A 16,704-nucleotide genomic window follows, 5' to 3' on the forward strand; every position below is an offset into this window, starting at 1 on the left:
GAAAGAGTTATGGTTTTGCATTCCTGTTCAGACCTCCTTTTCTTTAGGCTCAAACAATTGCCACTTTGTACTGCTGTGAAATGGCTCTAGGCCATTGCCTCCTTTTTTACATATGCAGGCAAACACATTCCACTAGCTCTTGCACCAGTGAGAAAACAGAAAAGAAAGAGAAAATATGAAAAAATGTAGAAGGATGTGTAATAAATCCTAATTTGTTTTCATGATGTCCTTTTTCTGAGGAGGCTGTTACGATTTCATAGTGTTCATTTGTGAGTTCTGTGAGGCAGCTATAGCAACAAAACGATGTCCTTTTCCAGACGTTTTGCTGCAAAATGTTTCCTGCTAATGAATATGAAATTTATATTACAGTATGAATGTGTTTTTGATTCAATAAACAAGCAGGGCTTCATTTATCCTGGAGTTGATTTATTGCTGACTTATAATTTCCTGACAATCCAAATTTATATTAATGATGCCATGTTTTAAATTTATATTATTGCTTACGAATTGTCATTTTTATTGGCTGCTTTAAAAAAAAATCTCCAGGTAACCAACCAATCTGACTTTCTTTTTTTTTTTCCCCAACCACCAAATCTAGAGTTAAAACTTCTACTAGCCATCATAGCAGCTCAAAGCTGATTTCGAGGCCTCTTTCTGTAAACAGCTGCCATTTCTACTGGGAAAGAAGGAAGTTAATTGACCGTATATTTTAAATACCTTTATAGTTGGGGTCACAAGGGTCTTAAAAAGTGTAGTGTTCTGTAATTATTTCAGAATTGTTGCACACTTTACTAATAAATACATCCTAATTTGCATTGTTCGGACTGTCAAAACAAACAAGAACATTACCACCACTGGCTGTCCTGTAATTTAATTTATACACATGGAAGGGAGGATTCATCTTTTTAGTGGATTTGCATAATCGCTGGTTACAGTTTATTTAAATTCAGTTACCAAGGGAACAGTTCAGAAGGGAATCGAACCTTTCTAATTGAACTGGGCTAGAATTTTTGGGAATATTGCACAGGACAAAGCAAACATACAGTATGTGATTTTAAATACAGTTTTCACACTAGTCAAACAATTTTACTATTTTTTTTTAGATCTATTACTCAAATTAATGTGTGTAACAGATGGTTTAGAACTTTTAAAATTCTCTCTGAAGTACAGTGGCTTGTTAATGGGACAATTGATGTGCAATTAATATAATTCACACTTGAACTAGAAACACAGTTACTGGTTAAATGCATGGTTTATTCTTAACGTCTGCATCCGTATATACTATATGTATGTTTATTCTCTTAAACTATGATTTTGAAAAAAAAGAATAGGTTAGATGTCTAAAAGCAAACAACCTTTAACTCTAAAAAGCATATGCAACCATTTTGGGTCAGAGATACTGAAAAATATTTCAAACAAGGATTAAGGATCTGTTACATACAGTAGAATGCTAACTTTACAAAGGTGTAAAGATGTTTATATTAACAAGGATGGTTCTAAGATGGTTTATATTAACAAGGAATCAAGCCATTGTATTTTGGTAGTATGCAGTCCCCACTGTCTTAGTAATATCATAAGGAGAATGATTTATAACTTGGCAGTATTTTTCTAAATATCCTTTTGCAGAAATTCAGAAGAAGAGTGCAAGAATCAACACAGGTCCTAAGAGAACTGGAAATTTCATTAAGAACAAATCATATTGGGTGAGTAATCTGTGTCTAAATCTAGATATCAGAAGAAATGAATTTCCTGGATAGATCTTTTCATTCTGGATTAATGGAATCCCTCCAGGCACATACTTTGTCATTTATTGGGAATATAATAATTTTTTGCTTGATGCATGACATTTGTTGGAATACAGCAATGCAGTTTATTTCTAAACATATTTTATTGTTATAAGCTGTGTTATGCAGTTCATCATATCATAAACAGTATTTCAGTAGCTCATTGTCATGCAATATGCTTTCATAGGTGGGGTGAGAAAATCATTAAAATACTAAGTTATAATTAAATTGCTATTAATATTGTAATGTGGCTAATGAAACTGCCATGCAGTGTGAGGCTCTGTAAGGTAAGGCTTATGACTTAAGCTGGTTTAAATGGAGATGTAGCACATCTTGGTTTGGTTGACATAATGAAATATCCAAATTTTGTAATTTTTCAGTTATGCACTATACAACTGCGACACATTGGTTGGTTATTATATTGACATGGGTTAATTTTACAAGGGACCTTGCATATAAATAAGACTATTCTTTTTGCTGATGGGTGGAGCAGAAAGGAAACCACTTTTGTTAACATATCCCCACTGAGCAACATGCTCTCTGCTGACCCGGGGACCAGAAATGGACTAGCTGTGTTTGTCCCACAAGCCTGGAACAAGCAGGCGTTGGATGAACCACAGCTAATCAATTAAAAGTAATTGACAGTATTCGTTTCACAACTGGAGTAGACATGTGTCTGTTTCTCGGTGCTTCTTTGTGTGGAGGATTAGGTAGTCGCTGTATAAGCTGATTTGCCAGAAGGAGTAGAGATGGTCATTTTCTCACGCTATTCCTGTCTTATCAGTTTCTGTCATCCCCCTTTTAAGAAAACTGTTTATGATATGATGAACCTGGCCCAGCACAGCTTATTGTTTTGCAAGAACAGTGCAGTAATGATGCCAGTGTTATCTTCACAGATGCTTCACAGGAGCAAATTGATATAATTAACAACTTGATTGGGTCTGAGCTAGTGTCTTATCAGATTAAAATGTGCTCAATATTGGATAATGATCAGCTTTGAAATTTGAATATCAGTGGTTTACTATAGAGACCCTATATTCTTGTGGCGATCATATTGGCTTATGCTTTGAAAGTTTAGAGCAGTAGCATCTGCCAGTGGAGCTTACATCCATGACTAGCTTGTCTAATCTCCAGACACATTTTATATCAGAATGTAAAGATTTAGTGCCACCTCACTCCCACAAGGATCCCAGCTTAGAGTAGCACTTGCAATACTTTTGGTGAGCATTAGTGTGCGAGAATTCTCTTCTAAACTTTGATTTCTATGTATTTATGCATTATTATAAAGTGTGAATCTGTATCAAGTTAATTTTTTTTTTCTCAATCATTCTAAAAGGCATCATGCCCTTTTAGAATGATATGTTTGTATATATTCATATTTTATCATCTAATTTATTTTATGTAGATGGGTTAGAGAATTCTTAAATGAAGAGAATAAAGGCTTGGACGTACTGGTGGAATATCTGTCTTTTGCACAATACGCTGTCACGTAAGTTTTTAATGGATTGATGATGATGGTTATTATTAAGGCATCTACTTCTGTGCATGATATTCTAGACCTAATTATCACTCCCATGTGTGATTTTTTTTTTTCAATGCATTTACACATCTAAAAAGAGTTTAGACACGCTGTTACACCTGCTGATACATCACACTTCCCTTCTAAAACTGCTAACCAGTGCAATCTTTGATTTTAACGTTTGATCAGCTGAAGTCATGCACTTGTTCTTAGCTATGCCTCTATACATAGTCTGTTTTTTTTTTTTTTTTTTTTTTTTGTATAGAAGTGGTGTAGGGTTATTTCAGTGTATTGTTTGGTTGCCTGATTCAAACCATTCCCAGTGGTAAGGTTGCTCAGCAAGAAAATGTCCATTGCACCACTTCAGATTCTGCATTACTGAAAATGTATAATCAGAAAAAGGCCATTTTAAAAGGAGAATGTAAAGTAAATAATATTTTTCCCCCCTTGCAGTTGCAATAACAATGTTCAAGCAAGGTCACATCCTTTTGGCTATTTTTTGTGTTAGCAGAACTGAAGACAAACGTGTCTTCCTTTTTTCTTTTGGGTGTAAACATGAATAATAAACAAGTGGAGCAACTTTATAAGAGTATACATTGCCCTCTTTCAACAGCAGCTTATTGATTTCAGATGGGTGTAAATAAAAATAAGTATATAATAAGTCTTGAGGACTGTATGTGATTAACTGTGGTATTTTTTATTCCCTTGTACTATTTTCTACGTAATCACTTTGTGAAAATTTGTGATTACTGTACAGGTCTATTAATATCCTGAGTATGCTATGAAATGGTAGTGTGTGTATGTTTGTTTCCTTTTTGTCTTCTGGGTTTCCTGAATACTTCTCTGGAACCTTGAAGGCTAGACAATCTTTTCTTTTGGTTTCCTGCCAGGCTTGATTTCGACAGTTTGGAGAACAATGTGGAGAACTCTGTGGAAAAGTCCAAGCCCTGGAGCAGGTCCATTGAGGATTTACACAGAGGAAGTAACTTCCCTTCTCCAGTTGGAAGCAGCATCTCCCGGTCTAGCAGGCATTCTACATTACGGTAGGGATCTGACACACGGCAAACTTCTTTCATACAATCTAAATATATATTCAGTAACACTGCAGTACGCATGACTCTCAGAAACCTTTTTGGAGCTCATGTGCTTTTCAAGTCTTTAAACAGTCATTGAAGTCATTTTATCCAGAAAAAAACAGACACTGCCTATTGTTTTGCTCAACATGTTGTTGGATGTTTTATATGTATATTTAACCTTAATTGTCTTTCCCTGGTCTGCCAACACACTTCATTGAAAAACAAACACACACAGTGTGGCTTTATATCCGGTGTATAGCAGTCGAAGGAATTCATTTCATAAGGGTTTTTTCTCTGACAGACTTTCTTTATTAATGTTTCATACAGCCTCTTTGTAAACTCAAGACAAAAAAATGTGTGAAGCAGAGAATTGTTTTGGCAAGGATCAAGCAGGAATACCTAATGTTTAAAAAAAAAAAAAAAAAAAAAAAACCTACTGCTGTACTGAACAGAAAAACACAACTGTACAGAATTGCACTCTGCAAAATAACATATCGGGTTAGATTGTGTACACCACATGTTAGGTTTCGGAAGATTAAATATAGTTTATTTCTAGGAGTTTGATTTTTCATCTTGGACTGATTCCAGTTTAATTTCTTCCTCTTCGAAAGAGGAAGAAATTTGGTCATGTCGCATCAGTTACAGTAGGAGTGGTTTGTGGTACATATTCAACTTGTCTTAATAGACCTACAGTGCCCCTAATTTGTGACTTGGATAGTGTGCAGCCCAGCATCACTCATTGTCCACAAGATTAAGGATGGTGCTCTGCTGCATACTATATCTAGCTTTCTCTAACAAAGGTTGTCTGTTAGTGTCAATAGAGAATTCTAAGCTGATTTACATCAACAAGGAATCAAGCCACTGTATTGTGATAGTATGCAGTACCCAATATCATCTTAATAGCATGAGGATGATTTATGCTCCTTTTATGTGTCCGATTAAAAAAAAAAAAAGCAAATCAATCTAAGGGTCTCTGTAAACTCTATAAACTTTTCAGCAAAGTGATTCTTCAAATCTAAAAAAACTTCATATCTAGAGTATGTTTTAAAGTAGTGTTCCAGTTCCATCACTGATGATTTTTGACTCGGTAATAAGCCTTTTCAAGTGCATTTACATTTCAGAACATGAAAGACATTAACACCTTGAGAAATCCCTGTGACTCACACGATGATCAATAGCACAGGAAGTGCAGAAAACCCACAGGGAGCGTATATATGGTGACACATAACAGCACAATTTACCTTTTTAAAACTGTCAAAATAGTTAGAATAGAAAACGTCATGCTTTAAGTAAATACACAGATCAGATACACTGTCATAAATATGCTGATTAGATATGAGTGCTTTTAAACACTGCCACACACTGTTATCAAGTATTCGGATTGACATTTTAATGGTCTCCTGTAATCTAATACTGCATGAGTACACAGCACTTTCTGTTCAGGGGAAAGGAAGGAAGCCAGTAAAGGTTTTATGGAAGAAATATGAGGTGCAGGAGATTCAAAAGAAGTTGAATTATTGAAGATAACGTAAATCTGCTCAATAAGAAAGGGTCAAAGGTCACAATAGTATGTTTACATTCCAATTATGTTTATATAGACAATTATGTTAAATATTCACACCTTGACAAGTCATTTTGAATCATTCTGTTGCCCAGTCACCCAGAGAACTACATGGCGCCCACACAAGCATTCAGAGAACACTTTTCTAGCCTGTCTTTTTTTAATCAGGTCGTGCATACCTATATCATGGTCAAGGATTGGTAAGTCCATTCTTGAAATGCTTCGTTTCAAGTGTGTACATACAATAGTCATAACATACAAAACTGACTGGTTAAACAGTGAAACAGTTTTGTTATTTAATTGTGTTGATTTCCATTGATAATTTATACAGTTGGAAGTTTGAATTGAATGCCATATTTGTTATTGGCTGAAAATGGTAGCCACACATGATTTAATTTGCACAAAAAAAATTAGCAGAGTGTGAGTAACTGACTGGGACTAATTCTAGGTATACCTGCCTGTGGTTGGAAGACAGGATGCAGAGATTATGAAGTGTGCTGGAATCTTTAATGTTGTTCCTTTTTTTTTTCTTGGATGTATTGAATATTGTACTGATGCCAGCAACATCTTGTAACATTCTAGAGTTTAGAGCATAACTTTCATTAACAAAATCGCGCTGAGAGAGAGAGAGAGATTTTACGGAATACTGAGCTACTTGTTTATACAAATCAGTGCAGTGTTTAAGAAGTACATTTTAAAACACACAATGTGGGTAAGTGCATGTCTTATGTGAATGCATTCAGTAAAATATAGTTGCTATTTCAATAAAGAGTATATAGTTTAAATAAAATAGCCTTTTGATAGGGTTACGTTCTAGAATAGGCAGGCAGGCCTATTCTCTTCTGATCTGCCAGCATTATTCCTGCAGGCCCACTAACATTTCCTGTTGTCTCACTGCCCAAATAAAGACTATGTGGATTGTTATACACAGTGTGGTTGGACTTGCAGCTTTTTACTGATGGGACATAATTGTGATTTGTTGGAATTTTAGTAAATCAAATGTGCTGTATATATTTAAAACCCTAGTATTTATTTTTAGTTGGTTTCACAAAAGTGAAAAAATATATACTACCAAAGAAATAGCATTGACAGATTACTAATTTATCCCCCTTTTTTTGGCATTTGAAAGATGGCGTGTTCCTTGTGGTTTGAAGTAAAATAGTGTCAGGGTTGTGGTGTGTTTTGAAAGCTGAAAGTTTTTTACTAGAGAGCAAAAAAAAAAGACAATTAAACTGTTTCATAATACTTGGATTGACAGGTGTAATACATTGCCAAGCCGAAGGACACTAAAGAACTCCCGGTTAGTGAGCAAGAAGGATGATGTTCATGTGTGCATCATGTGTTTAAGAGCCATCATGAACTACCAGGTATGAGAAATTCACTGTCTAATTTTCTTTTAGCCAGCACATGTGACGTGTTTTTTTTCTCTGACAGCGTAATAAAGAATGTGCTGATTGCAATTCCTTAGCATCTGTAGAGCTTTGTAGATTGGGGCCACCTTACCTAGAGAAACTGGTCATATACGTTCCGTACAGCCTTTATTGAACTAAGAGCCTGTGATTGGGCAGATGAGATATTTGTACCTGAGTATCATGGTAGATACCCATCTTCCAGCAATGCTGCTTTTTGTATGAGGATGGGCTTGTCCCTGTATCCAGGACTGGTTTGAAGATCGCAGTCTTGATCCACATCCCATCCTTGTAACTGCCTAATAACAGAATCGCAGTCCAGTTGAGGACGTATGAAATTAACTTAACTCGCTGACTTCTCTGGGAAAGGTGACCGCAAACCTAATTTCTTGGCAAAATGTGTATTTTTGGTATGTTAAACGCTTACACCTAATGCGAATATTCATTTTTAAAGATTTAAAAAGGTGTCGGTACCACAGTAACATGTTTATATTTGAATCCCAATAATTTTGTCAGAATTAATAATTAAATGTATTGTTTTATGTTGCAGTATGGTTTTAATTTGGTCATGTCGCATCCGCATGCCGTAAATGAAATCGCCCTTAGTCTGAACAACAAGAACCCCAGGTGAGTCATTGTTAGTTGGCGTGTGTGAAAATGTGTCATGCTTAATGAAATGTGCCTTAAATGATGTACAGTAAGCTTCTCTGAAAAGACTATTAACATTTTAAAATTATACACATTTCATATTCAGCCACGTGGTGAGTGAAACAGTTCTGAACAGCTGGTTGTTTTTTTTTTAATCACCTGCTGTTATAACAGACCTGTGCGACTTCCCAGGCTCTTGTGCCCTTTATTCTTTGATTATCTGGTTTTTGGAAGCCTATGAAAAAGACCAGCTACACTACAGGTTGCTTTATCCCAAATTGCTTTATCCAACTGCAGCCAAGAAATAGGAAAAAAAATAAAAAAAATAAAGCAAAATGCTCAATGTAAGCATCCCAACATCCAAAAAAGTGCTGGAAGGCTCATTATATAATCAACCAGATTAACCAGATATAATCAACCAGGCGTAATGCAGCGCTTTGCAGCAGGGATACACAGGGCTTGTGTGGTACAGCTTTAAACATAGTCCTGAAAACCTACTGCAAGATGCAAAGAGAATATACATGGCAAATTCACGGTTCTAACCAACTGCGTTCCCCAGTCTTAGGAAATGCAATTTCAATGTCAGCATTTCATGTAAACTGTTAGGCCTAAGTGATTGATTACATAAGCTTTTAAATGTATGAATGATGTGATTTGGTAATTTGACGACAGCAAACTCCTGTGCTATCCCATCCATCACGCACTCAATTCCTCATCATTGATTTTGTGTTTTACCCTGCAGAACAAAAGCTCTTGTTTTAGAGCTGTTAGCGGCCGTTTGTCTTGTCAGAGGAGGACATGAAATTATTTTATCAGCTTTTGATAACTTCAAGGAGGTAGGAGCCTATCATGATGTTATTGCAAGTATGTTATAGAATGTGTGTATTATTAACAAGGGAATAGGTGATAATGTATAAAATGGTGCTTGCTTTTCTTTCTTTTGAATTGAATCAGTTTTACAATTTTTTTTTTTTAAATGCTATTTTTGCAACAAATATCTGACCCACTTGTGTGCCAAATTTCACTTCCAAAAACAAACGAGTCGAGTGGGTGTTTGAAAAGTTGCTTCATATGCAGCTGGAAGTAAATTGTGCAAATGGGACTTTGCAGGTTCATACAATATTTATAACAATTTGCATCAAACATTTATTATATCCTGGTATCTACCATTTATTAGAGGAAATAGTATGACAAGCAGTCTTACCCATCTCGCACTCATTTTAATTAAAAAGAAAAAACAGTTGCTGTTATAATTGGATATAATTGAAGCATTTATTAAAGTTACTAAACATGGCATTTAATTCAACAGGACCAATTTCATTAAATACATTACATTTGAGGAAACAGAGCTACGATTTCAGTATTCTGGAAATGAGAGAACATTCAGACCAATTGTTATAAAGTGCCCAACATTTTTTTTTTGGTTTACACATTGAGGTAATTTCTTTCTGTAGAGCTAATAACAAAAAAAGTTATTTGTAGATACTTTATCCAGCATGGTATTTTATTTAAAAAAAAAAAACAGCAATCTCTGTCAGAAATCTCCTTCCTGTGCGTTCGACCATTGCGAAATAAAAGCCACTGTTCCAGTTTCTTAAAAGTCCTTTTTGTTTTGTAGACTTTGAGGTCAATAGGCATTGTGAGACCTGCCTGGTAATGCAGTAATGTTTTGGCAGATGAAAGATGCCTCGTTGTTTTTTTTTTTTTTTTTCTCTGTGCCTTCCAGTCATAAATGTTTTTAAGAGAGCTAGCCACATGATTCCTTTTGGGTATGCCGTGCCTTCATCTCCACTTACCGCAGTGGATATGTTAATCACACTGAATGAAAATAGGTCAAGCAGATTACAGAGTATAAGGGATGCTTCAAATAAATAATGGTCTGTGTATTTAAAATTGAATAATGCTAATGTACTACAGAGAAACCTTTCTTTTTCTTATTCCAGGATTGTCCATTAACATCTACTTTAAAGTAGAACCAAATATCTAGCAGACCACATGTTAAGCATGCCGAATAGGCTACTAGCAATATCCTTTTTTTGTATTTGTTTATTATTTATTTGATTATTTTACTGTTAAATTCGATACAGCCCTTAGATATTATTTTGTTTGAAATTGGCAATTGCAAATCTCTCTTCTATGGTGATCTAAAAAACACTTGTTCCTTTTATACATCCACGCCGAAAGTACTGGTATGTTATCTATAAATAATGCCTGTCTTCCTTGGTAGACACTTTCATTTTGTCTGTACACTACTGTCAGTTTCACTGTAATTTATTGATTCCAAAGGCTGCTTTGATCTAGGAGTCTAGGTCATATACCCTAAACATGAGGCACCAAGATGATTTATATATCTAATACACTAATCAGAATTTTTAAGGGAAATTACACTTACAATATGTATTTCCTGATGTTTTGAATGAGATGTGTTTAGTACTGGATGGCATTTGTAGTACGTTTCCAAAGCTCCCACCAGTGTGAGCATGTCAAATGTAATCATCTTTTTTTTTTTTTTTTTTTTTTTTCTTCAGGTTTGTGCTGAAACACAGAGGTTTGAAAAATTGATGGAGCATTTCAAAAATGAAGACAACAATATTGATTTTATGGTACATGTACAAAAATTGTGATGTTTTAAGGCAGTCTGTGTGGAAACATGTGGAAACTCAATTATTCTGCCTATACAAGCTTACATATACTCTTTCAATTGTAATATTTGCAATACAAATATGTTCTTAATCTTGTATGAACACCTGCTTGCATAAATAGCCTCCAGTGAAACTCTGTATTTGAAAGTGCTTGACAAAGGGCCTAAAAACATGGATTTTTTGGATAGCTTTCTTGGTGGCGCCTGTTGTGCAAAACCCAGAACAAAAATGGCTTAGGCGACATAGACATTCATCATTTAGCAGCAGTATATGTAACAGCATTTAGCCAAAAGTAGGAAAACTCCTGGTTTCTTTACACAGTGCTTGTGTGTGACATTCCTGAGTAAACTGTGAGGTCTTCTCCGTGACTTCCAGATATTTGACAAGAATATAACAACAGACTCCAGATGCTTTTAATGCTGGGATCTCCCATGTAGATGGGTTTCGTCTGGATTCTGTAGTTGAATATGGTATAATTCTGTTTTGTGGACAGAAAAAAAGCTGTGATAATGAACACCTGGTAGATTAAAGATATGCATAAATAGACAGTAACAGCAAGGTAATTATTCCAAAAAAATGAATGCTTTTGTTTTCCTACTACTGAAACATGAGAGAGCCTTCCATATTTTATTGCCCCACATACACATTTTAACTACATGTCTCTCTGTATAATAGATAGGTTTGTGGTTTATAAGATTGTGTGTGTGTGTGTGTGTGTGTGTGTGTGTGTGTGTATAGTGATTGGGCTCCTAGATTGCAATTGAGTGAACATTAATAATATTTGAGTATCTAATTGCTTGATTTTTTTTTTTTTTTGGGGGGGGGGGGACTGAAAAGGAAGATTATGTAATTATCCAATAGAAATCTCATTATTTTTCTTGTGCTGTAGGAGAATATGTGTCAATATTATTCTGTCCTTGTCAGCGTTTTTGGGCAACTGTGTGACTATTCTGATGAACTATTCTAATTATTGTTCTAATTATCTATCTCTTAGGTGGCGTGCATGCAGTTTATTAATATCGTGGTCCATTCTGTGGAAGACATGAACTTTAGAGTCCATCTGCAGTATGAGTTCACCAAGTTATGTCTGGATGAGTATCTGGAAGTAAGTATAGACAATAATAAATAGATGGTTTATATTTATACAGTCATCAGTTTTCTTAACGTGGACAGTGGCTGTGCAAAATACTGTACCTGTCATTCCGTAAATATACATAATGTTATTCTATTTCAAAGTAGGTTTCATTTCTACTAACCATAATAGTTCATATAAAAAAAGTAATCTAAACTTCTAAACAGTTTATTCTATTTCAACAGTGAGCACTGTTTGTCAATGGCTCAGCTAATACAGCTCCTGGTATTAGAGGTGGAGGCTGTACGTAACTACAAGGTGTTAGGAATACCTTCAGTTCTCCGTGGGGATCTATCTCCATACTCATGCCATCATAACAACAGGAAGGCTGGTTTGTCCAGCCACCAAGTGTATGACAATGGGACGTTAGTCCGGGATATAGATGATTCTGTTATTTGAAGTCACTGCCACGCTTCTTTTCAAATGTTTGCTTCTGCCAATTTTTTTGCCAACTTACAGCTAACTGCTCTCAGCAGTAGATACTGCATGCTGATCATGGGACATGTCAGTTGATTCAGCTGCTTTGCAAAGTGTTTCACACTCTGTAAATTCAAGTATCTAGTTTTTACATTAGAAATACAATTTTAAAAAGGTATATTTTTGGATTTTGTCACGGTTTTTCATGCAACAAATACTAGATATCCACTCCTATCTGTTCATCTAGAAGCTGAAACATACAGAGAGTGACAAGCTGCAGGTTCAGATCCAGGCATACCTGGACAATGTGTTTGATGTGGGGGCTCTTCTGGAGGATGCCGAGACCAAGAACGCTGCTTTGGAACGAGTTGAAGAGCTGGAAGAAAACATTTCTCATGTAGGTGTACTGGTCTTATAGGGCAGTAGGAGATAGGAAAGCTCTTTGTTCACCTTTTCAGAAGAGTTCCTGCAATAGGCACAGTTCTGTACTGTATACAGTGCACAGATGGTAATGGGGGACTCTTTGCATTTTGTAGGCTTTTGTGGAATAACGTATACCTGTTTATAAAACAAATTAAAATGGTTATATCACAAATTTAAAATACCATGTAAAAGAAGATTTTGTGCAACCCTGGGCAGCCATATACAGCCTGACAATGTAAAAGCTAACCCCACCTTTTGCCCCATATATGTTGCTAGGCAGAACTGTTGGGTTAAGATTGAATATAGTGTTGCTCTTTCATGTTTTTAGCAATGCTTTCTCATTTGATATTAAGAACATAAGAAAGGTTACAAACGAGAGGAGGCCATTCGGCCCATCTTGCTCGTTTGGTTGTTAGTAGCTTATTGATCGCAGAATCAGCAGCTTCAACAACATTACTGGGGAGTTGATTCCAGACCCTCACGATTCTCTGTTAAAAAAGTGCCTCCTATTTTCTGTTCTGAATGCCCCTCTGTCTAATCTCCATTTGTGACCCCTAGTCCTTGTTTTTTTTTTCAGGTCGAAAAAGTCCCTTGGGTCGACACTGTCAATACCTTTTAGTATTTTGAATGCTTGAATTAGGTTGCCGCGTAGTCTTCTTTGTTCAAGACTGAACAGATTCAATTCTTTTAGCCTGTCTGCATATGACATGCCTTTTAAACCTGGAATAATTCTGGTCGCTCTTCTTTGCACTCTTTCTAGAGCAACAATATCTTTTTTATAGCGAGGTGACCAGAACTGCACACAATATTCAAGATGAGGTCTTACTAATGCATTGTACAGTTTTAACATTACTTCCCTTGATTTAAATTCAACACTTTTCACAATGTATCCGAGCATCTTGTTGGCCTTTTTTATAGCTTCCCCACATTGTCTAGATGAAGACATTTCTGAGTCAACAAAAACTCCTAGGTCATTTTCATAGATTCCTTCTCCAATTTCAGTATCTCCCATATGATATTTATAATGTACATTTTTATTTCCTGCATGCAGTACCTTACACTTTTCTCTATTAAATGTCATTTGCCATGTGTCTGCCCAGTTCTGAATCTTGTTTAGATCATTTTGAATGACCTTTGCTGCTGCAACAGTGTTTGCCACTCCTCCTATTTTTGTGTCGTCTGCAAATTTAACAAGTTTGCTTACTATAGCAGAATCTAAATCATTAATGTAGATTAGGAATAGCAGAGGACCTAATACTGATCCCTGTGGTACACCACTGGTTACCACACTCCATTCTGAGGTTTCTTCTCTAATCAGTACTTTCTGTTTTCTACATGTTAACCACTCCCTAATCCATGTACATGTGTTTCCTTGAATCCCTACTGCGTTCAGTTTGAGAATTAATCTTTTGTGCGGGACTTTATCAAAAGCATTCTGGAAATCTAAATAAACCATGGCATATGCTTTGCAATTACCCATGATCGATGTTGCATCCTCAAAAAAATCAAGCAAGTTAGTTAGACACGATCTCCCTTTCCTAAAACCATGTTGACTGTCTCCCAGGACCCTGTTACCATATAGGTAATTTTCCATTTTGGATCTTATTATAGTTTCCATAAGTTTGCATATAATAGAAGTCAGGCTTACTGGTCTGTAGTTACCTGGTTCAGTTTTGTTTCCCTTTTTGTGGATCGGTATTACGTTTGCAATTTTCCAGTCTGTCGGTACCACCCCTGTGTCAAGAGACTGTTGCATGATCTTGGTTAGCGGTTTGTAAATTACTTCTTTCATTTCGTTGAGTACTATTGGGAGGATCTCATCCAGCCCAGGGGATTTGTTTATTTTAAGAGCTCCTAGTCCCTTTAACACTTCTGCCTCGGTTATGCTAAAGTTATTTAAAACTGGATAGGAACTGGATGACATGTGGGGCATGTTGTCCGTATCCTCCTTTGTAAAAACTTGTGAAAAGTAATCATTTAATATATTTGCTATATTTTTTTATTCATCTACGATTTTGCCATTTGTATCTCTTAAACATTTAATCTCCTCTTTGAATGTTCACTTGCTGTTGTAATATTGGAAAAACATTTTGGAATTGGTTTTAGCCACCTTAGCAATGTTCATTTCTATTTCTCTCTTGGCCTTTCTAACTTCCTTTTTGACTTGCGTTTGCAGTTCCTTGTACTCTTTCTGTGTACTTTCTTTTTGGTCCCTTTTTAACGCTCTGTAATGTGCCTTTTTTCACTGAATATTTTTTTTAATTGATCTATTAAGCCATTTTGGCAATTTAGTTTTACATTTAGATTTGTCTACTTTAGGGATGTAATTGTTTTGCACCTCTAGTACTACATTTTTGAAGAACAGCCATCCTTTTTCTGTGGATGTTTACTCTATTTTACTCCAATCTACTTCTGTTAGTCTCTGTTTCATACCTTCATAGTTTGCTTTTCTAAAATTGTAAACCTTAGCTTTAGTCATTACTTTGGGGGTTTTAAAAAATATTTCAAATGAGACCATGTTGTGGTCTGAGTTTGCTAGTGGTTCTCTGACCTCTGTTTTAGTTATTCTGTCTTCGTTATTTGAAAAGACTAAATCAAGGCATGCCTGCCCTCTAGTTGGTGCCTTGACAAATTGTGTTAGGAAGCAGTCATTTGTCATTTCCACCATTTCAATTTCATCCATTGTGCTCCCCACCGGGTTTTCCCATTTTATATGGGGGAAATTGAAATCCCCCATTAGTATGGCTTCTCCTTTGCTACACGCATTTCTAATGTCATTGTATAACAGATTATTTTGCTCACTGTCTGAATCTGGCGGTCTATAACATGCTCCTATTATTATGCCCTTTGAATTTTTGTCTGTTATTCTGACCCATATTGATTCGGCTTTGTTTTCTTTGTCCAGGTTTAACACCTGGGCTTCAAGACTGTTTCTTATGTATAGCGCTACCCCTCCTCCTCTTCTGTCCTGCCTGTCTTTCCTATACAGTGTATACCCACAAATATTATATTCGTCCCCATCACTCACAAATATTATATTCATCCCCATCACTTGTAGGTACCAGTGTTATGGAGAGTTCTGTGTCTGTTGTCATGTTGAACTCCACTGCCTGATAAACTTGGCTAAGACCATCTGTTTCACTTGGGCTTCAAGGGCCAAACTCAAGGATCAGGATGTAATACTTTTGTTTTTTAAACAATTTCCAACCTAGATGTCGGAGAAACTGCAGGATACGGAAAATGAAGCCATGGCCAAAATTGTGGAACTGGAGAAGCAGCTAATGCAGAGAAACAAAGAACTGGATTCTATTAGGGTGAGTTCCTTTCAGGGTTTGTTGGATGATGAATGAGTCAGATAACCACCTAAAACCGTTACAATTGCTATTAGGCTTTGAATGCCAGTAAGAACTCATAACAAATGTATCCAGTTTAACCATGCCAGCCTTGCCAGATTTTAGATAACAAAAACATATGTAACGTTCATAACTAATATATTTGTTTTGATAATGCTTTGGATTGAATATTTAAGGATTTCCGGCTTGGTCTGTTGTGCAGAGTAAGTTACTTTGCAGAGACGGCTACTATTTTGATACACTAGTGATTATGGTTATTTATAGGATGGTTATAGGGATGCAAGTTCCCAGGTTCACACTCTAAGGAGGATAGTAAAAGAGAAGGATGAAGAAATCCAAAAGCAGTCCAACCTGGAAAAGAAAATCCACGAACTGGAGAAACAAGGGGCACTAAAAATCCAGAAGAAAGGGGATGGGGACATTGCAATCCTTACTTCAGGGCAGCAGGGGGTGCTGTCCATTGGCTCAGAAGTGGCTACTGGTTCCTATGTAGGTCCAATGGGCCCAGATACTGGTGCTATTCCTGGAGTGCCAATGTTGCCATCACCAGTGCCAGGGGCAGGTAGGCTAAAATACAAAAATATTTTAAATACTTTGATATACTGTAATAAGTGGCATTTTCGGTACCTGTATGATTTAGCTAATGAAGTTAACTCCATAATTCTTACTGGTTTTTCACTTCTCATCGCTATGTAGATCCCTGCTATTTTGAAAAGTACACATTATAGCAAATATTACAG

The 16,704-nt window shown here is 36.1% G+C and overlaps 1 protein-coding gene across 1 annotated transcript in view; it reads left to right on the forward strand.

Annotated features, from left to right (window-relative positions):
• Positions 1 to 16,704, forward strand: part of LOC121323257 (formin-like protein 2) — a 67,940-nt gene that overhangs the window by 38,359 nt on the left and 12,877 nt on the right. The window contains 11 exon segments of the mRNA XM_041264209.1: positions 1,627 to 1,703; positions 3,190 to 3,273; positions 4,194 to 4,346; positions 7,199 to 7,307; positions 7,900 to 7,976; positions 8,740 to 8,833; positions 10,526 to 10,600; positions 11,634 to 11,744; positions 12,436 to 12,585; positions 15,824 to 15,925; positions 16,229 to 16,526. Coding sequence (XP_041120143.1) covers positions 1,627 to 1,703; positions 3,190 to 3,273; positions 4,194 to 4,346; positions 7,199 to 7,307; positions 7,900 to 7,976; positions 8,740 to 8,833; positions 10,526 to 10,600; positions 11,634 to 11,744; positions 12,436 to 12,585; positions 15,824 to 15,925; positions 16,229 to 16,526 — 1,330 coding nt within the window.

This window comes from Polyodon spathula, chromosome 11, assembly GCF_017654505.1.
Source record: "Polyodon spathula isolate WHYD16114869_AA chromosome 11, ASM1765450v1, whole genome shotgun sequence".
Classification (NCBI taxonomy): Eukaryota; Metazoa; Chordata; class Actinopteri; order Acipenseriformes; family Polyodontidae; genus Polyodon; species Polyodon spathula.